The 20938-nt window shown below is 38.8% G+C and overlaps 1 protein-coding gene across 1 annotated transcript in view; it reads right to left on the bottom strand.

The window, feature by feature from the left end:
• Positions 1-895: 895 nt before the first annotated feature.
• ANKRD55 (ankyrin repeat domain 55) overlaps positions 896-20938 on the bottom strand; it is a 44988-nt gene continuing 24945 nt past the window's right edge. Inside the window, exons 7-11 of the mRNA XM_010024692.1 lie at positions 17394-17578; positions 15533-15700; positions 13387-14039; positions 7638-7739; positions 896-1158 (exon numbers count right to left, since the gene is read on the bottom strand). Of these exons, the coding sequence (XP_010022994.1) occupies positions 896-1158; positions 7638-7739; positions 13387-14039; positions 15533-15700; positions 17394-17578 (1371 nt within the window). The remainder of the gene's footprint in view (positions 1159-7637; positions 7740-13386; positions 14040-15532; positions 15701-17393; positions 17579-20938) is intronic.

Genomic DNA, 20938 nt, shown 5'->3' on the forward strand with positions numbered 1-20938 from the left:
CTGAAACAAGTACAGGCTGGCGTCTTTGTCGGCCTCTAGGAAAGGGCAGTCTTGTGAAATATTTGGTCAAAGGCTTATAGCACTCACCAAGGCTCTTGAATGAACAGCAGTCTAGATACAGATATTCTTCTTCAGTTTGGTGATCAAAGGGATGAAATAATGCCACATAACTCACGACTGTGAAATCCTTATTTTAGGAAAATAACAAAGCATAATTGCATTTTTGTCACTGAGGAATATGAAGAATTAAATGAAAAAGATGTAAATCTGTCAGTGCAATGACGGGTGTGCTATAGCCCTGTCTGTCCCAAAGGGATTAGCATTTCATTGTACTTACTTAGCTTGTTGAATTCTCAAAACCTACAAGCTTACAATATAGAAAATATACAAAAACCAAACAGCCAAAATCCCTTATTTTCTAAGACTGCATTTTATTTTGAGCTTATAATTTTAAAAAGATATTTTTGATGGCACACAGGCTCAGAATCAGCAGCTTTGCATTTACAAACTACAGAGAACCCCTGTCAGATTGTTTCCCTACTTCTGACTTTTAAGTCATGCAGAAAATCTTACTCTTTGATCCTGTTTTCTATGAAAGACTTAAAAGCACATTGCTGCAACAAGATTGCATGTTATGAGTATTCCATTCACAAAATAGATTTACAGCACACTAAATATTTAGTAATTTTCGTAAATGAAAACTACAATGAAAATGCCTATATAAATACACAGTGCAGCTTTTGTGATGTGCTACCCTTTCTTGGGTTTTGTTCATTTACACTCTAGTTCACAAGAGCATCATTACTGCAAGTTAATGGTATTTTACTATATGGTTATCTTGTAGCAAGCTCTTAGATGTATTTCAACTGATTGAAGCCAGTGTAATGAGTTAATTTTAAGCATCTGGTTTGGTGAGAGAATTCTGAAGCTCTTCTGCAGGGTTAGATCTCTTCTGGCTTGGGATAGCAGGTAGGACACAGCTTGGTTTCAGAGGCTCTCCTGAAAGACCAGGCAAGATGGGATAGAGCAAATGACTCTGAGAATGCCCCCTTTTCTGGGATCTGGAGGTTGAGGCTGGTGGGAGAATAACTGCACCAGTCCTTGGGGAATTTAAAGGCAGGGACTTAAACTTCTTAGCACCCTGAGATGGCAGCTGAACTAGAGGAAAAAGAAAAGGAGAGAAAGAGTGGACAGAATGTGAACAGCATGGCAGTGAAAAGCATGACATTTTTACAAATGAATTTGCTACATTATTTGAATTGTTTGTCCTGTGTGCACTCAAACCTGCATCTGAAAAACGTGATCAAAATAGGATTTAAAAAATCTCTAAAGCCTGACAGAGCTAATCTTTAACTGAAGAAAACAATTCCAGTGTTCCAGTAAACCTAAGCGATTTACTTCGTGTTTGGTGATCAATAAGACTTGGTAAGTTCAAAGGTTTACTTTTGATAAGCAGAGAATCTATAGTTTGTCTGAAGGAGACTCAATCTGTTTGAACAGATTTACACAAGAATTTTTTTTTCATCAAAAACCACAGGCTGACAGAAACAGAAATGTTCCATGGAAATACATTTTTTTAACAAAACCTGTGTGGAAGGACGCTCTGTTACCCAGGGTAAATTCTTGGGAAGATGAAATGGAAGAACATGGGGCACTGTCTAGGTTGCTCTAGGCACAGTCAACCATGAAGATTGATCCACACGTGTTCTGCAAGTGACAGGCCACAAAACTAGACCATTACCCTGAAGCGCACTAAAACCCACACTGAAACACAAGAACCACAGCTGTTGCATGTCTCATATGTGTCAGAAGTCTTTTAAGAAACTGTAGGTTTAGATCATCCTTGATCTCCACCTCACACTCAGCAGTGTAACGCTGTGCTTTAAATTTAATATAGTTCTGAGTCTTCTCTGAATTGAAATCATCAACTTCCTTTGTTCAGGCAACTCACTAACTAATTTCCTGTGTTTTTTTAAAAGCAGAGTTCAAAACCTTAATTGTAAACCTGCTTTTCTCTGCCTTGGAATTTATTGTGAATTGCATTAGCTTCTTTTAATTTAATTCTCCATTTTATTCACAAGGTTTTTGTATACAAACAGTTTGGGGCTTTCAGTTTAACTATATGAAGAGTTCCCTACTGGAGCTAACACCACAGAATCTTCCTTGAAACTTTTCACATTAATTTTTCCTTGGTTGCATTCTCATTCCAGCTGTGATTTCCTTCCATCTGCATCTGTTGTGATAAATACATGAGAAGCTTTTAATTTTCACTCAGAGATATTCTAGTTTGAATTTCATCTTACTAGTCATGGCAGCCTCCAGAAGGTTATTTGGATTCTCTGTCTATTTTGCTGGCTTCATCATTTGAAACTAACTACAAATGTTTCCTGGTGGTCATTAAAAACCATTCTCTGACCTGACCACTTGTCCTCAGATAGGTATCATGCTTGTGTCCTGGTCCTTTATATTCAGGAAGAGTCCTGCTGTAAAGCATTCTGTTCAAAAGGTGATCATCTCAGTCTGTCATTATCATTCCATTTCCTAATCAACTCCAGTGTAAACCTGAATGTTCTTGTTTGCATTTTTCCTGGCAGCTCCTTTTATTATTCCGATTTCATGGTCTCTGTCAGAAATTTTCCTGGTGCAGGTTCAAGGAAACTCTACAGAAATGAGGGCTCAGGAAGATCATTCTTTCTGAACCCAACTAAAATCCTGTGTAATTCCAGAAGTTAACCTATATTTGGACCATTTTAATAGAGGGTAAACTGATAAATGAACTAATTTTTATTAGGAATAACAGATGGAGTAACTACTGCAGTCAATGCACCTCTGATAAGCTGGACCTTACAGGTTAATTTTGAGCTTAAAAAAAAATCCCCAAACCAAACTAGACATTTAGTACACTCATTGGTCTCATAAGTAGAATAGTGAATGGAGTTTATTGAGGGCTGTAGAATTAAAGGTCAAGAAAAGAAGACATAAGGAATTTCAAGTTGGTTAACTTACCTTAAAAAATCCTTAATACCTGAAATCCTGCCTACAGTTGATGTTTTTCAGAAGTGGATCTTTGAACCTATGAAGTCTGCCTTCTCACTGCTCATCAAGCAAAATCAAAAAGAATAACTGGGATACTGGTGGAGTGGATGCGGGAGAAGTGAGAAATTACGCAGTTTTAACAAGGAAGGATTATTAACTTTTTCACAAATTTTCATAAAAAATAAGGTAGGTTTTTTTTTTTCCCTTTTCATGCTAATTTCAGCACAATTCAAGTTCTGATGGCCTGAGCAGGCAGTGTTTACTAAAGCTTTGGCAATGTAATGTAATTCATGGACTATATTCGAGGTTCATTCATGTTCAGAATTTCAGGAAATCACTTAGTTCTCTTTTCTATGAAAAAAACCCAACAATGAAACAACAAAAAGACAACAACACCCCTCCCCCCCCTCCATTAATACTTTGCTTTATTTTGTATTGAAATTCTGTGAATCAGGCAGGGCTAAATACAATAAATGAGTCCATTTGTTTTCTGGCACATGACAGAATGTTTTGAGTTCATTGAAATTTTGGTGTGTAAACCAAATGCCTATGGAGAAGCTCACTTGTTTCCCTCTTTGGACCACAGGAATACATGTTCATGGATTCAAAGTTTACACCTGTGTAAAGTATCTCCAGAACACTTTCTGTACTAGGTAAACCTTTAACAATGTGTTTAAGTAGGACAAACGTAGGGTAGTTTAGCTTTAATCCCGTGACTGGGTAGCCATTGCAAACCCATGCTCATTCAAAGAAGTAAAAACCAGCATCCATATATCAAGGCTTTCTACCTGGTCTCACATACTGTACTCAGTTTAGGATATTCTATGAGGATATCAGGACTGGTACATGGATGGCTTTGAAATAGTGCATATAGTGACTAGTTTTAGTATATGTATTAAAACACAGGAGACTGGACCCAGCACTGGGGTCTTTGAGAGACAGAGCCCTTAAGGCTGGTTACCATGCATCCAGAAGTTATATACAGCAAAAGCACCAGCAATTATTCACAGAGGGCAGAACTAACCACCAAAGACCTAGCGATACAATAAGAGCTACTAATTCAGGGAACTTTTTCCACTCAGTAGTGACTCTTGAGTAGCTGCTATTACAAACTGCAGAGGCAATAATAAGGCTGTCAGGGAGGCATTGCTCAAGGAGCATGTACTTTAGCAGAAGGAATGGTTCTCAGACTCTCTTACTTTTGGAAGCAGTGGACCATGGTAGGCCATGGTAGACCCTCTGCAGAGAGGACGGTGCTTTGTGGAATCCATTGCTTTTAACTTGGGAAAGAAGAATCATCATGAATAACAGGAAAACCAACCACTGATGAACCCGAAATATTGTTAAATGACCCGCAGAAATAGATTTTTTTTTTTATTCAACAAAGAATATCCTCATTATGGCTTCAGACATTCTAAGCTACATGAAGAAGTGAGAGCAGCAGAGAGTTCTCTGGAAGTCCCATATTTGTTTGGAAAATGATTCTGGCATTGTGTGAGCAGTGTGTGATAGTTGTAACCCTGTCTTCCAGGGGTCCTTGGGGGAGTCATGTGGTGAGATAGAAAGGGTGTGTGGGGATGGAGCAGCAGCATGCAGAGTAACAGAGATGCCAGGCTGTGCTGAGGCTACTCAAGAAGCCATTGAGGTACCATTTTGGCCCTGGGAATGTCTGGAGGGTGGGAGTTTATAAATTGTGGTTTAGAGTCACTCAAATACTCTTTTCCTAGGCTACTGTTTAATTCCTGTTATCCTCGTTCTAACTTGTATTTTGAAATGTTTTTGCTTTAAATATCTCTTCCTTTTTTTTCATTGCCCTTCCTTTTTTGGGAGATGTTTCTGCTTTCTGTTAACCTCTGAGCAGTTTCAATTCTCTTTCTAATTTGTGCTTATGTTATTGTTCTAACTCCCTGGTTGCTTTTGTTTTCCACTGGCTTTATTACATACTTTTAACACACATCTTGTGTAAAAAAAGTATTAGAAAAATGTTTATATTCAAACTTTATTGCTGGAGCCATTTGCCTGGAGAAAGGCTGTGTCCAGAACAGTAATATTTTTATGGCTGGATGGAGGATGAGTGAAATCTTGGCTCTGAAACAGATATTTGGAAAACTCTAAGGTCAAATGTGTCATTTGTGTTAACAAAGAGGAAATGTAATCTATTTTGCAAATAACTTTCTCTATTTTTTTTCTTTTCTCTTATTGAACATCTTATTGATGTTCAAGCAGTAATAGGCACCTGGGCATTTGTGCTGTGTTAGTCAATTAAACCGTGATTATTAACTGTGATAATTAAATCTTACTTGTAAAACACAGGTTTTTTGCATAAGACTAGAACTAAAATCCTGTCTGTTTGTATGATTTACTGCAAGAACACCTGTGATTATGAAATAATTTTTTTTTAGTATTTTGCTTACAACTATGTTTTGACTAGAAAACACAGAGAACATTAGTAGAAAGATTAAAAATAGGAGTCTTAGAACTGGGGTTTTGAAAGCAGTTAGATTATTTTCTCTCCTCTGAACAGACAGAGAATACCACCTTAGTATTCCACACATATCTACTTTCTTCTTCCTATCTTACTGTGCAGCAGCAGTGCAGGCTTCTGTATTTCCCCTGCCCAGCCTGATGTTCCCTATAAAGCTATCTACCTCTGCTGTTTCATTTTTAGTAATATTGTTGTAACTGCAGAAATGCTTCTGAAACTCATAAGAGGCAATGAATCCTAAATTTAACTCTGAAATGTGAATGTTTTAGGACCTGGCTGATTTGTAGGATGACAGATAGTAAACTGGAAATCCTCATCCAAACTACACTGGGGGCTTTGTGCCTTGTGGAGCACAAGAATGTGAGGGCAGGACACTGCTGGGAGTAGGGCTAGAGTTTGTATGTGAAGAACACCCCAGTTGCTGGCTGAATCCAGCCTGGGACACTCACTAATTCTTGACACTCTGCCGGGGCTGTGGGAGCAGGGTGAAGCTTTCCATGCTCTTTGGGACCCTGCTTCTTACTGCCTTGGGAATGAGGAGCTGGCTGAAAGCACAGAGGAATAAAAGGCTGCTGCTTTCTTGGTGGCTTAGTATTTGTTCCTGTGTTATAGAAGCTACCCAGACCATCTGCTGTTAGAATGAGAGAAATGAATTATTCCCATCCTCATGTAAAAGCTAGTTTATTGGCTGCACTTAAGACAGGGAGAGATAGACCATCTTTTCACCTATGTAACATTCAGAAAATAACTGTTTCTTGTTCTAGTCCTCTTCCCTCTATTTTTTACTAGCAAAAGGACACAAAAATCTGTGTCATGATATTTTTCATTTTGTCTACAGAAGAGTCTTTACTTATCGTGGCTTTCATCTCACATATCTGACCTCTCTTTCCCGCGCAGTCATTAGGGTGTTGTCATCCATCTCTTTATATCCAGTAAGTCACCATGTTATATCATGTCCTGCCCCCTGTGAAAAGCTTCCGGAGTCATACAGATATATGCAATCGACAGTGAAACCAAGAGCAAAAAATCCTGTCTCTGAGAATTCCAATCACCTCTGCTCTGGAAAACATATTCATATTCTCATCTGTATTAATGTACATTGCTTCTATTAGCCCAGATCTATGAAATTTACTGGAGAAAAGGATTGTGATCAGCAGCACAACCTGGAGGTGGGCCAGTCACTAGTGGAATACCCCAGGAGCTGATAACGGGGCTAATAGTGTTTAATGCTCTCATTAGTGACTTGGATGATGGGGCAGAGTGCACTTCCTGCAAATTTGAAAACGATATGAAACTGGGAGGAGTGGTCTTCATAGGCTGGAGAAATGGGTGGACAAGACTCGTACAAAGGGGAATGTATAGTCCTGCACCTGGGGAGGTGTAGGTCCCTACACCAATATATGCTACACCAAGATCAAACACCTATAAAGGAGCTTGTCAGAAAGGGACCTGTGAGTCCTGATAGACAATAAGCTGAACACAAGCCAGCAATGTGGCCATGCGGCAAAGACAGCCAACAGTATCCATTAAGAAGAGCGTTGCCAGCAGATTGTGGCAGGTGATCCTTCCCCTCTGCTCAGCACTGATAAGACACATCTGGAGTGGTGTGTCCAGTTCTGGGACCCCCAGTACAGGAGAGACATGGACATACTGGAGCAGCAGTCCAACAAAGGGTGATGGAGATGACTAAGACATTGGAGTGTCCAATCTCAAGGGGGTGACTGAAAGAGCTGGGACTGTCCAGCCTTGAGAAGAGGGAGCCAGACTCTTCTCAGTAGTATCTTATGAAGGGAAAGGAGCCAATGGGCAAATAACTAAGAAGAAGCATTTTTGCTCTGAAGGTGGTCAAATACTGGAATGGGTTTTCCAGAAAAGTTGTGTAGCCCCCATCATTAGAGTTATTTAAAACATAGCTGGATGTGACCCTGAGCAACCTGCTGTAGGCGACTTCTCTATGGACATGGAGGTTGGACTAGACAATCTCCAAAGGTGCTTTCTAACCTCAGCCATTCTATGATGCTGTGAAAAAAGGAACGTGAAACCTCTCTCAGACTCTCAGATGCCAGTGTTGGAGGCACACAATATGATACTGTAACTGAGACTTGACTGTACTTACTTTTGTGAGCACAGCAGTTGGGTATGGGAGCTAGGCTGTTCTGTACAGGAGTGTTATTTTTTATTTTGGGTTGGTCTGTGGACATCTTTTGAAAATTTTTACCTGTGAAAGAAAAAATAATCTGTTACTATATGAAAATAATTGTTAATAATATGACGCACTGTAGATCTCTGGCTTTTAGAAAAGAGCCCAAACTTAGTAATTCGCAGACATATGTCATAACAAGAAACCACTGATGGAAGAAAGATTTTTTTTTTTCCTCTCTACAGTCATTTAAAAGACTGACTGATTTAATATAATCTTCATTTGCACCTTTATCACTTCCTCTCATATAATATAATAATTGGTTTTAAAACAGGCACAGTCCAGTAGCTAGGTCCATGTAAGAATACTTAGGCACTAAATGTGTAGAAATATTCAACTAAATGGATTTGATTTCAGAATCAAAGCTTTCCTTTGCAAACTTTTCTAATAGGGTCTCAAGATCATGAGCTCTGAGAGGGTTTTACCACAGATGAAAACATAGCAGAACTGATATAAGCTGCTACTGATTCTTATTAAGCTATGTTAATGGCAATTACATTTTTCCAAGAACAGATACTGGAAAATGAAAGGTTAATTGGCTATCTGTGGCATGTCACTGGCTAAGATTAAAATTAACTTGGTTCTAGTACTGTTAAAAAAGAAAATACTATAGATGATGTAATGCATTTTGCTACATAAATGACACACCAAATAAAGAGGAAATTCAAGCACTAAATCAACATTTTCACCAGACCATCTTCCTGAGTCACTCTTATTGGTGATGTTTAAGTCCCCAGATTTTTCTTTTTGGTTATCCCCAGATCTGAGATGAGCTGTGTAAGGAGTCTTGAGTTGTCTTGCCAAACAGCTGCTCATCCAGTATGGCATTGCAACATAGCTTACTGCAGAGCAAGCATATGCTCTGTTGGCATAGGGAGACATAGACTGGATGTAGTAGGACATCTTAGGCAATAGTAAAAAAATTGAATTACATAAACTGCCTTTGTGGCTTTGTAGTTACTTGAAAATATATGTGTATTGCTGGCTTGTGCAAGATAAAGCTATAGGAAAATAGTTGTAGAACAGTTTCCTAGAGGTGCACTGAAGTAATTGTCAAGACTGCTGTAACCATGTTACTGACCAAATGGATTCTGTACGAAAGGAGCTAATGTGGTCTTTATTGGACAAACCTGCATGTTATAGTGCAGTCTTCAGCTGAACATGGAGCAAAATTCTGGTCCAGAGACCACAGCAGTTGATAGACATTGGATCAATCTACTGGATCCCATGGGTAAAGCTGATGTATATTGGGCTACAACTTGAAGAATTTCTTATGGATGAGCTGTGTCTATTATAAACAGACTTTGGTTTTCTTTTCCCATATTTTACTCTTTATTTAGTCTTTAACACTTCTCCAGGGTGATCAAAAAATGGATATAAAAGTTGGGAAATTTATTCTATAGACATTGCATCTACTGTGCACAAAGAAATAAATACATCAATTCCGAAACAGCAGAGTATAAAGCCTGATGCTCCCATTAGTGCAATTTGAATTATATTGGTTTCAATGATGCTTATGCTGAGAACTAATGGTTTATGTATGTACCATTATGGCCTTGATTATGGGAGATTCTTTCTATCAAGAGATATGTTTATTTCATAAATGGGGATATCTGGCTGCAAAACAACAGTACAAAGCATAATCATGTTTGCAAGGCTGATACGAATGTTTGGAAAAGAATCTTTGTGTCTAAAAGTTCTGTCATCAAGGGAAAGTATTCTTGTACTCTTCCTTTCTATCTGCTCCACATAACATCAGAGAAAAAGTTTTTCTTTCTTTAATATATCATCTTTATCATACCCAAAAGCATATTTATGATGACATTTATATTTTAGTGAAATGGAAAATGGAGACAATTTTATTGTTATAGAATGCAGGGCTGCTCTGTATTTCATTTTGTTTACCAACATTTTTTACAGGTTGTTCTTTGTTCTTCCTTTGCATTTAGTTAGATGAACCACATTGTGGTGTGTTTTGTGGAAAAGTTGTAAGTGTTATGATAAATGTCCCACTGTAAATCAATCATAGAATCATAGAATCATAGAATGGTTTGGGTTGGAAAGGACCTTAAGATCATCTAGTTCCAACCCCTCTGCCATGAACAGGGACACCTCGCGCTAAACCATGTCGCCCAAGGATCTGTCCAACCTGGCCTTGAACACTGCCAGGGTTGGAGCATTCACAACTTCCTTGGGCAACCCATTCCAGTGCCTCACCACCCTCGCTGTAAAGAACTTCTTCCTTGTATCTAATGTAAACTTCTCCTGTTTAAGTTCAAAACCATTATCCCTTCAGTTTGAGAAAGAAACAGCTACACTGATGATCTTTGCTCTATTTTTCCTGGCAAAGAAGTGCTTCCTGTTGGACTATACCATATTGATTACGCCAACATAAGCTTAATAATAGCCTATGTTTTACATTACCTGTTCAAGCAAACAGAAGGTACTGGGCTGCTGTAATAAAACCCATAATAAAGTACTACCTTTAGTGAAGGTTAGTAATCTAAAAGATGAATGAAAGAAAGAAAATGCTCCAGCTGGTTAGGAGGTGCTAACAACTGCCTTACATTTGAAACAGGTTTCCTTTTACGCATATCACTTGGAATTTCTCTAGTTGCACCATTTTCCCTGTGGAAAGTACATGGCAGTACATTTTGCAAAAAGAAATGATTGCAAAGCTCATAAATACAAAACATTTTGGATTGTGGATGCCAGCTCAGCACTGCGGCTGGCAAACACTCTTGCAATATTGACAGTAGGTTTTGATATAGTCTGTCTCTGCTCTTCCCAGTGGAGGGCAAGACGAAGTAGTTATTCTGAGAGAAACCAGTGCCATGATTGTAAGGTAAGTCTCTTTGCTACCCACAGCAACCTCTCCCCGTTGTGTAAATGCAAAGGCTCAGCTAGTAAATTGACTCATCTTTCATTTCCAGGAGCACAGAAACGAGAACAAAATACCTCCAAAAATCCCAGTCTATGTGCCAGATGCCTTAGTAGCTTACTCAGCTCTGACTTTAATAAAAGTTCATGCAAGAAAATCAATTCTAGGTGTTAGCTGAGAAAATAATTTTAAAATTGAGTTCACCTGGATTATTGATGCCCATAATCTTGCCCTGGATATTCAGTGATTGGGGAGTTAGTCCCCACAGTCCTGACTTGAGAAATGCAGTACTAACAGTTCAGTGTCCTTCAGAGTCCAGATGATGTTTTTTTCCCTCAGCTAGGCCTTCTGCAGAAAAAAAAACCAATGAGGAAATATCTTCCCTCAGAGGCAGCTGCCTGCACAGCACTGCTGGCTGGGCTGGAGCCAGGCTTACTTTACTTCTGATCCTTCTGAGTCTTGCAGACACAGTGCACTGAAGACCTGGAGCTCATACAGTAAATGCAGCTCTAATTCACAGCAAGTTAGGTGGCTCTAATTACAGGGGCAGACAGGTTTAAATCACACACACAGGCATAAAGGAGGATAAGCAGATCTTTTTATGATGAAGAAATGCTATACAGCATGAGTTGTACAATGTATTCCTGTCAGACACTCTCTGTCTCCTTAAAAGCCTTTAATTCATATACTTCAGTGGAAGTCTTTTTTTCCAGCTACAGGAATCTTTTTATTGTTGGAAAGTTTTGTAAAAGGGAGCTGATACACAGAGAGCTGGGCTTAAAACACACTCAGGCTTTATTTTCTCTGGAGGAGATAATAAACGGTTAGAGATAAAAAGACTTACTCTTCCTTTGGGCACGTGAAGACTGCTTCCATTGTAACAATTAGAAGATTTCCCACAATTGGTGTGATTTTCCCCTTATTCATGCATGTAGATTGTGGGTGCTATACTTAATCTCTGTGCAGGTAATGGAGCACTGAGTGGATGCACAGGGTCTGTCCTGGTTCAGCTGGCTGCAACTTTTTATCATAGGATGTTCACAGAAAACTGCCTGTCCTTCTGTCCATAGCAAAAAAGGATTTAACCATACAGTATTCTACAGTCCTAAGAAAATGTGTAGTCACATTTTAAGTAACATGGTCGTTACTTCCACACCAAATACATTCATGGTCTAGCTAATCCCATCAAGAAATGTTTCCCTAAAGTTATCCCCGGCTTTGGTTTTTCCAGTTTGAATTCATTCCTCCTCTGTTATCAACAGCCCTCAAATATCTCAGCCTCTGTGTACCCTATTATATTTGGGTTGTAAAGAAGACCTGCAGATTTTCTTGTCTTCCATATGTGAGCTGAACCTTGAAGAGTTCAGTGTAGAAAGAGTCATGCTGGAGCAATCCTTGTAGCCATGTGGAGTTTGGTGTTTTTACGGTTGAATGAATAGCTGAAGATTGCATAGTAAAAAAGTAATAACACTTACAGATCAGGCCTATCAAGTTTTCAGGAATGTGGCCTGATATTCAGGAAGTGAAACTTCTTGAGTAGCTACTTTTTACCCCGAAAAACAGGGTAAAATTTCCAGCCTTTATTTGCACAACATAGAATGACCAGACATTCTGAAATTGCCACCTCTACTCTCATTATTAGAGATGTGAAGAAAGATTTGCTATTTTATAGATCCTTTCACTTAGAAGTCAGCACAGTTTGCACTGTCATCCAAGTTTAGATAGTGACCTGACCTCTGAGAGTGTTCTTTTCAGAGAGGGTTTCTGTTCATTCATTTTTCCTCCAGAAGATAGCAGCTCATGTTTGTTGGGGTGAGGGTAGATTAACTTATTGTGTAATGTTTACTTCTTGTAATGGTGTACTGGTAAGTTTGGGGATTGCTTTTGCTTGCTTCGTTTTCTGTTGGATATTACAGTGGCTGGAAAGCATGCTAGATGTGTTTAATTTTGGCATGGGACTAATCCCAAAGGAGATGAAATTGGAGACACTGATACGTTGAGGTAAACTCCAGCATGCAGGCCAGCGAGCCAGATTAATTTAATCATGGATATGAGTCAAACAAAGTACTAGATATCCCAAATCCAGTCAAACCCTGGTTTTAAGTTTACTTCAGAATTCTGATGCTCTGCTTCATAATTGTTGCATTACAGTTTCCAAACCACATCATAAAAGCATTTACTCTGTCTCTGTAAATTTAGCAACCTGAAATCAGCTTTGGAAAAAAGGTAAGAGCAGCACCTTAGACAAAAATGCTGGCATTTGGGGTGGGAAGGGTGGGAAGGGGTGACACTATAGTCTGAAAGTGCCATGGTGCAGAGCTGTCCAGCATGGCACACATGGACTTCCCTGGTTGGATCCAGAAGCAGCTCTCAACACAGTTGGAGATTTGGGTGCAACACTATTCCCTTGCACATCTAGTTACAGGACTAAATGTGGACACAACACAGCAGGTATGGCTGTGAGTGTTAACATGCAATTCACAAAACACATATATAATCTGAAGGCACTTACCTTGCTCAGGTACATTCTATGCTTCCTAACTACCTGTATTTTTATTTCCTCATCAGACCTACTTAAATCTCTTATTTCCCACCCCTAAGCACCTTGCTTAAGCTGTCAGATGCTGTTCTGTACATATGCTATCTGCAATTGCTACAGGGAGAAGAAACTGCAAAAGATATTAAAGAAATAGAAATGTCATGGGTCAGACTTACTTATTTTTTCTGACTTAACTTGCTACATCAGTAGGTATTATAGGATTTGGAAGATAGAAAAGAAATTACCGGATGGAGAACTGGGAAGTGAGGGAAGATGGGAAGGGCACACACGCACACGGTGAGATCTATCAGAGTTTAAGCCATTTATCAGTTTGTCTGAAGGAGTCCTAGTGCAGGCTTTGTCGGAGAGTAGCCGGTTAGAGTCTGTGTTCCAGGGAGCATCCAACAAAGCCTGGCAGCTGCTTCTGGGGCCCAGCAAGTTGTGTTCATTCTGTCTCTTTAAAGACTTGTGTGCAATATAGCGGGTGCTGGTGCTGGACGAGAAGGTTGATGTGCTCCGGGAAGCAGTTAGGAAGGAATTGCCCACAGTGATTGGAGGAAGAGTCTGGGTTCTAATGGGCAGAAGTCCCTCACACTCTGGCTGCTTCTTTTCTGGTACGAGATACTTAGTGTCTGTGCTTCTTCTTTTAAAGCCAATGGTGGTAATGCGCTTGTCTTTGCAGTTTGTGTCCATAATGCAATCAAAAGTGGTGATGATGTCATCTACGTCTGACCTCTCTTCTCTAGGATATCGGTCTCTGCTTTTCTCCTTCTGACTGCTTTTTTGGTCATTTTTATTCTTTTTGAAAGAGAAGATGTGGTTCAGTATACTGAATCGTCCTTCTTTCTTTGGGGGTCTGTTGTTCTGGGAGGGAAACTGTCGAACTGGCTCAGATCTACTGGAATTACAAATCAAAAGTGTGATGTCATTATTGTCAAGTAATAAAAAAAATACTGTGTTTGCCCATGAAATGGAATATATATTGTTCAGACACATTTGCAGGAGCCATTCAAGGAGGCAGAAAATTAGGGCTGCAGGTTTGTAATTAACAGAGACTATAAATGATACCGTGTTACTTCACATTGCCTTACACTCATCTTAATGGAGGCTCAGTGCAGCTATCAGAAAAAAAAACCAAACAAACTTTCCTGGCTTCAGCATTTACCAGCTGCAGAATTATTATTCTTAATGGTGGAGCAAGATCCAATAATAACACGAATAACATGCTGGGATCTTTAAAACCAAGTGGTCTTTGTATTATGTCATATTTGGAAAATAGTATTTCCAATAGCATTGTCATTGCTAACACTGTAACAAAGGCAATAGTTGATCATTCCTTTCTCCTTCCCTTACCCTTTCCTTTTCCCTTTCCCATTCCTTTTACCTTTCCTTTTTCTTTTCCTGTTTCCCTTTTCTCCTTTCTGTTTCTTTTCCCCTTTCCCCTTTCCCTTGCCTTGCTTGTACTAAAGGGGTCCAGTATAGTTTCAGATCTATAAAGATAATTACCTACAGTGATGCTGCTGCATTGTTTTCAGTAGTGGTTTTTAGATTTTGCTAACCAACATTTCAGATGTACTCTGACAGGCAGAGTGCAGGAGGAGGAGGGGAAATGTCACCCATGTCTCGCAATTTGTAACATAGGAAATAATACTAACTGCTGACTGGAAAGGAGGGGGAAGCACAAAGATCTGTGATGATAAGTGTATTTGTAAGTGCATGCTCATTTACCAGCGCTGAAGAGCTGAAATTAATTAAATGACAGCTGCCGAAATATGAGAATTAAAAAGAGAGAGGAAGATCATAAGCAATGGTAAAACAATTATACTTTTTAACAGGAAAAAAAATCAGAATAAGAAGAATTCAAGAATACAAACAAGGTAGAGAACTGAATAAGGAAAACACTCCTGACACACCCTTATTCTGAGGATGAAAACTTGAAATTTATTTTATTATCTATCTGGCAAAGCTGCTTTTGTATTCAGTCTGTTCTTCTGTCAGATTATATCAACACACAGCTAGTGCACAGAGATTTCAAAAAAGTGGAAGGCATAATACTGAGGGCTGATATTATCCCGTAGGATAAATTTTTTCCACGAAGGTGACTGAGCAAGACCTTTCCAACCCTAAGTATCCTATGATTCTATGATTCTATGCCCACATCTTGGTTCAGAACCCCCTGCTGATTGGCAGACTGGCACTGTAACCTCAGTGATGAGTTTTCAGTAGATGACTAATTCTAATTTGCTACTTTGATAGCAAACTTAAACTGAGTATTGAATACGAATCAAGGAGACATCACCCAGGGCTCAACCTGCAGTAGCAAATAAAAAGCAGTATATTTGCTTTCTAGTCAGTGGCAATATATGAGCAAGATGTGAACTTTTGTTTTACCTGTTCTCCTGAGACAGCAGATTGATGCATGCTGTATGCCCACAGTACATTGCGTATGTCAGAGGAGTGTTTTCATTGATGTCTCGAGGGTTGCTTTCTATCCCCAGCTCTAGCAGTGTCTGCACACAGTCAGCTTTCCCTGCTGCTGCAGCCCAGTGCAAAGGCGTCCTACAGGAAAGGAGGAGTATCATTAAAATAGATGGATAAATTTACTATTGAAACTACTGATGATATAACGAGGTGTGCTCCTATGCTACTTATCCAGATCCACAACATCAATTTTATGGAATTCTTCATTAACTTACCCCATGTTGATGTAGTTCCCAGTGGTAGTAATAAGCCCACAGGCTGGCTTCTATCTATGTACAACTATTTAGCTGTAGAGAAAGTAGATATGGGGCTGCAAAATGCCTATACATCCTATATAATAGCATCTCTTCAACTGCTGGAGTTGCAGAGTCGGAGGAGTCCCTGAAGCTTTCAAAGCAGAATTAGAAAAAAAAAGACCTTCATAGTGTCTACTGCATAGGGACAAGATCTTCTTATCTTTACACCAAACACAGTTAGCAATGATTGGCTGAGATATCTTCCTGGAGGTAATTGGAAAAGAAGCCTCCTCTCGGTGAATGAGAAGGACTAGACACATCTACCAGGCTGTTACTGGCTCTTTGTCAGTTTCTGTGTTCTTTGATGGGCACAAACTGGAGCAGATATAATTGTCTTGAATCTGTGTAATTGTAATACTTTGCTCTTATGAAAAATCTGGAAGCACAGAAAACACCATAAGAAAACTGCGAGAATAAAAAATAAATCTGACTTTTCTCTGCCTGTTTCTTTGTAATCACAGTGATTTCAGATGGATGCAGTTGGAAACATAATAGAATGGAAATTTACTGTATTTATAGTGAACAGCTTATCTTTTCCTCTCTTCAAGTATAATATCTTCTATGGAAATATCTGAGAATGTGTAATAGGAGGTCATGTCTTACTGAGTTCTTCACTGTAGTTAAAACTCCTCCCTTCACTGTTTTTCCGTAGAAACACAGTCTTCTCAACTACATTTTACTGATGTTTAGAAACTTATCCAGAACCCTACTGGTTTTATTTCTGTTCCATTTTATTGCACTTTTCCATGGAGAATGCTATTATTTTAAGTACCTGAAGGCTTAAGCCAAGAAAACTTTGGCTTTTGCTTCACTGAGCAGGATAGGCAATATGAACAGTCAGTTGGTTCTGTTTGCTTTAAATAAATTTTAGAGCAAAGTTCCAAGGGAGGTAGGTGTGGGCTGAAAAACAGGAAAGAAGATGAGTCTTCTGCACTTATGATATAGAGATGTCATCCTAGAAGAAATCAAAGGCCCCATCAAAATGGAAAGTGAAGTTCCTTTCGTCCTATAAGAACATTGTGTTAACATTCTTATGAAACACATAAGAATGTGTTTCATTCTTAAATGAAACAAGAGAACATTGCCATTTCTTAAATACAAATAGCAGCAGGATCCCAGCTTCAAGTTATAGGATCCTGTTCTATTGTTTTGGAAAGAATGTTCACTTTTGATTGAAAGAAGTTAAGTCAAGTGGTGACAAAGTCCTTTCAAACATAATCTTATCATTTCCTACCAGAAACACGAAGCTAAATAACATTCCTACTAGTCAGTTATTATACTAGATATGATACATGTGAGCTGGACTGCTCTGCACTGCTTCTGAGCAAGCACGGTTCTCCCTAAGTGCAGTTCATTAGTCTAGTGCACTAGACCATGGCCTGTGAAACAGGAAACACCATTATAAAATAAACAGAGCTAGTCTCAGGTTAATAGAAAGGAAGCAGCAATTTCAGTTTCAGAGTTTCCATGGTTACCTCTCATCCACATCAAGGGCCTGCAGGTTGCACTCCGGGACTTTAGCCAGCTCACTAATAATATCACTGTAGCCTGAAGCAGCAGCAATGTGCATACATGTTTTGCCATTCTCATCATCGTAGTTTATTATTGATGGTCCCTGGTAGTGGTCTAGAATGATGGAACACAGAACCCTGTTGCCACTCTGGGAGGAAGTTCAGAGAAGAAAAGCATTTTACGATGGAGCTTACACCAAACTGCATTTTCTCTGCTAAAAAAGGCTAAATACAATAGTGGTATTTTCTTTTGTGTATACCAGACTCCCCAAGTATGAAAGCCAGAAGCTTCCGATCTCCTGCTGGGAACTGAGTTTGCATTATGAATTTCCTAGAACACTTTGAACACTGGAAAAATAATAAATAATGTACCACTGCAAACATCTCCAAAAGTTACAGAGTGTAAATTACTCAACAACTTTCTCAGAAATAACTTTGGGTTTTTGCTGTTTTGGTAAGCCAGGGTCCAGAAAGCTACAAGCCTATATTTTCTCATAGAAATTGGAAAGGACCTCAAAAGACCAACCCAATTCTGTAAGCCTGTCCAACTACACCTAGAAAAGCCATGTCAAATATTTGCTCAAGTGATTCTTGAAAACTTTCTTAGCTAGTATGCTCCAGTGCCTTAACAGTAAGTGGACATTGTTCTCTAACCTGCAAATGAAACTGAACATTTATATCCTAACTTGATGGCAAGAGAGAGAAAGAATTAATGATTCTTTTTATAAGAACAGAGAAACACACAGCTGGAGATGTCTTACTAGATCATCAAATTCAATCCCTGCAATCCCTGCAATCACTTGCAGCTATGTTACATCATCCTTTTCATAAACTTACTGTGTCCAATAAAAGCAGTTAGGCTTTTTTGTCTCCATTACTCCCAAAGGATGTCAGTTCAAGATCTTGTTTGCTTTAATGATTAGTATTTATAATTTATATACATACCCATGGTTGATTTATGTCCCTTTGGTTCTGTGCCAGCATAATTATTTAGAATAAGTACTTCTTTACCTGGTATGTGTTGTTCACATGTATCTATAGACATTCTTTGTATTGTTTCTGAGCAGTTCTCTTGTTGCTGTAATAATCAAGGCCTTATAAATTTTCCTAGCAAAATGCACTTCTATTTCTCTCATCAACCTACTAACCCCTCTCCTTTTGTGTTTTAGTTGTGTATCCTTGGAGAGGGGTGAATAAAATTGTATGTAGTTGTGCACAGCAGTGGAGACCTCATAGCAGCTTTCCAGTATCTGAAGGGGGCCTACAAGTGTGCTGGAGAAGGACTCTTCATCAGGGACTGTCGCGATAGGATAAGGGGTGATGGGTTTGAGCTTGGACAGGGAAGCTCAGGTTGGATATAAGGCAGAAGTTTACAGTGAGGGTGGTGAGGCACTGGAATGGGTTGTCCAAGGAAGTTGTGAATGCTCCATCCCTGGCAGTGTTCAAGGCCAGGCTGGACAGATCCTTGGGTGACATGGTCTAGTGGAAGGGGTTCCCATGGCAGGGGATTGGAACTAGATGATCTTAAGGTCCTTTCCAACCCAAACCATTCTGTGATTCTATGATAGACATTTTTGCCAACTCTTTGTACAGTGACACTAGCTCTTCCCTATTTGTGTTAGAAATACATCTTTTGGTATGTCACAGAACAGCATTTGCCTCATTCACAGCTGTGTCCCATTAGAAGCTCCTAATAATTTTGGAATAACTCTTTGCAACTCAGTACTTCTCTTCCATAATTGTTTCCAAACAATTTCTAGTTTCTGGGAGAACCTTCTGTTATTAGTGCCCAAATGCATGCCTTCCTTAAATTTTTTATCGTATGCATTTTTTCCCATTTGTATTACTCTAGATTTGAAGGTATTCCATCTTCCCTTGCATGATATCCCAATTCCTTTCTGTTAATGTCTTCCAATTTTTTGTTTTGCCAGATTTCATCAGAAAGTGTCTGTATTTTGTGCCAAGTTATCATGAAAATATTAACCAAGGTTGATTCTGAGTCTTTTTCCTGAAAGTAACTTCTTTTCAGTCATTATTCAACATTCAGTTATCACTCTTGACTTCTTGATTTTGAGACACAAATTCTGCTTCTCTGTACTTCTGCTTATTATTTTGTAAGGTGTCTGCTTATTCTAAATATGTCTTTTAAAGATGGAAAGACATCCGTTATATCTCGACCCTTTTCTACACATTTTTCTTCTCTGCTTCTGGGGCACAGAGTTCTCTACATATTGCACCATTGAGAGGATATAATCCAGGTCCCTGGAATCTGCTGGTCCCAGTGATTCTCAGTCCCATAATTTACCAAAATGTGTCCCTCTGAAATAAGGAATTTTGTCTTGTATGTATTGCTTTTACTCAGCTGTTTAATTTATAGTCTACTCATGATCATGCCATCCAGGCTTGTTTTCTATGACCAGGTATTTTATAATATCCTTATTAATCATGTTAAAATTGTTACTAATTTATAGTCGCTTGAATATCTAATGAAAAAAGAGTGTTGATCTTCATTTTCCAGAATACCAATGTCCTATGAATAATTGTTGGTTTTATTCTCCAATCCTTACACAAAATATCCTCCATACTAGCATAATTCTGGTTAGACATAGAAATCCCTGGCCACATTTGGGGCTAACCAAATCTAGAAGTCTGTTATATACTGCTAGTACTACCACAATAAACATCTATCTATTGCCATCCTTCTCCAAGTTATTTTGATACAAACAAAAAAAAAAATACCCAGAAAAAAAAAAGAGAATATGCATTGCGTTATTATTTCTGTTTTTGTTCTAGTGATATTCTTCTAATTTTATGCTGTCTTGCTAAGTCCGAATTTCACATCTGCACCTACAGTTTCAGTCCCCCAATGTTTTTGCACAACTCTTAGCATTTGCGTAAGAAATTTCCCACTGTTCTTACTGGCATTTTATACATTTACAGACTGTTCAGTCTCCCACCAATCTTCCACTTTCTAGACTAAACAAACCATTTCAACCTCTCTTCATGGGTCAGGTTTTTCAACCTACTTATACTTGGTGCTTGCTTTTGGCCTCTTTCCAGTTTGTCTACATCTTAATTCAACTATGGCATCCCAAACAGTATAATTATCCAGCTGAGGTTTCTCTCCTGACACTGAAAATGGCATTGCTACTTCCAGTAGCCAACATATATTGCACTTCTGTTAATATGTCCCAGAATGATGTTAGTTTGATTTGTATTGACATTGTAATTTAAACCCCTACTCACTTTCTTATCCACTACTCTTAATTTTGTGCAAACAGCTTCAGTCTTTCACAGTTCTACTTTACACTGTGCTACTTTATTAATTGCATTTCAATCCTAAAATTTATCAAAATAATTTTGAATATTATCCTGACCCATGAAATCCTCAGTGTCCCTCTAATTTGGTTCTAGCTGTAGGCTATATACATGTTTTCATATTATGTATTTAATCACCTTATTATGGAACAAATAAAAGCATTCTTATGATAAACCCCTGGTTAGACTGT

The sequence above is a fragment of the Nestor notabilis genome, unplaced genomic scaffold (assembly GCF_000696875.1).
Source record: "Nestor notabilis isolate BGI_N333 unplaced genomic scaffold, ASM69687v1 scaffold442, whole genome shotgun sequence".
NCBI lineage: Eukaryota > Metazoa > Chordata > Aves > Psittaciformes > Psittacidae > Nestor > Nestor notabilis.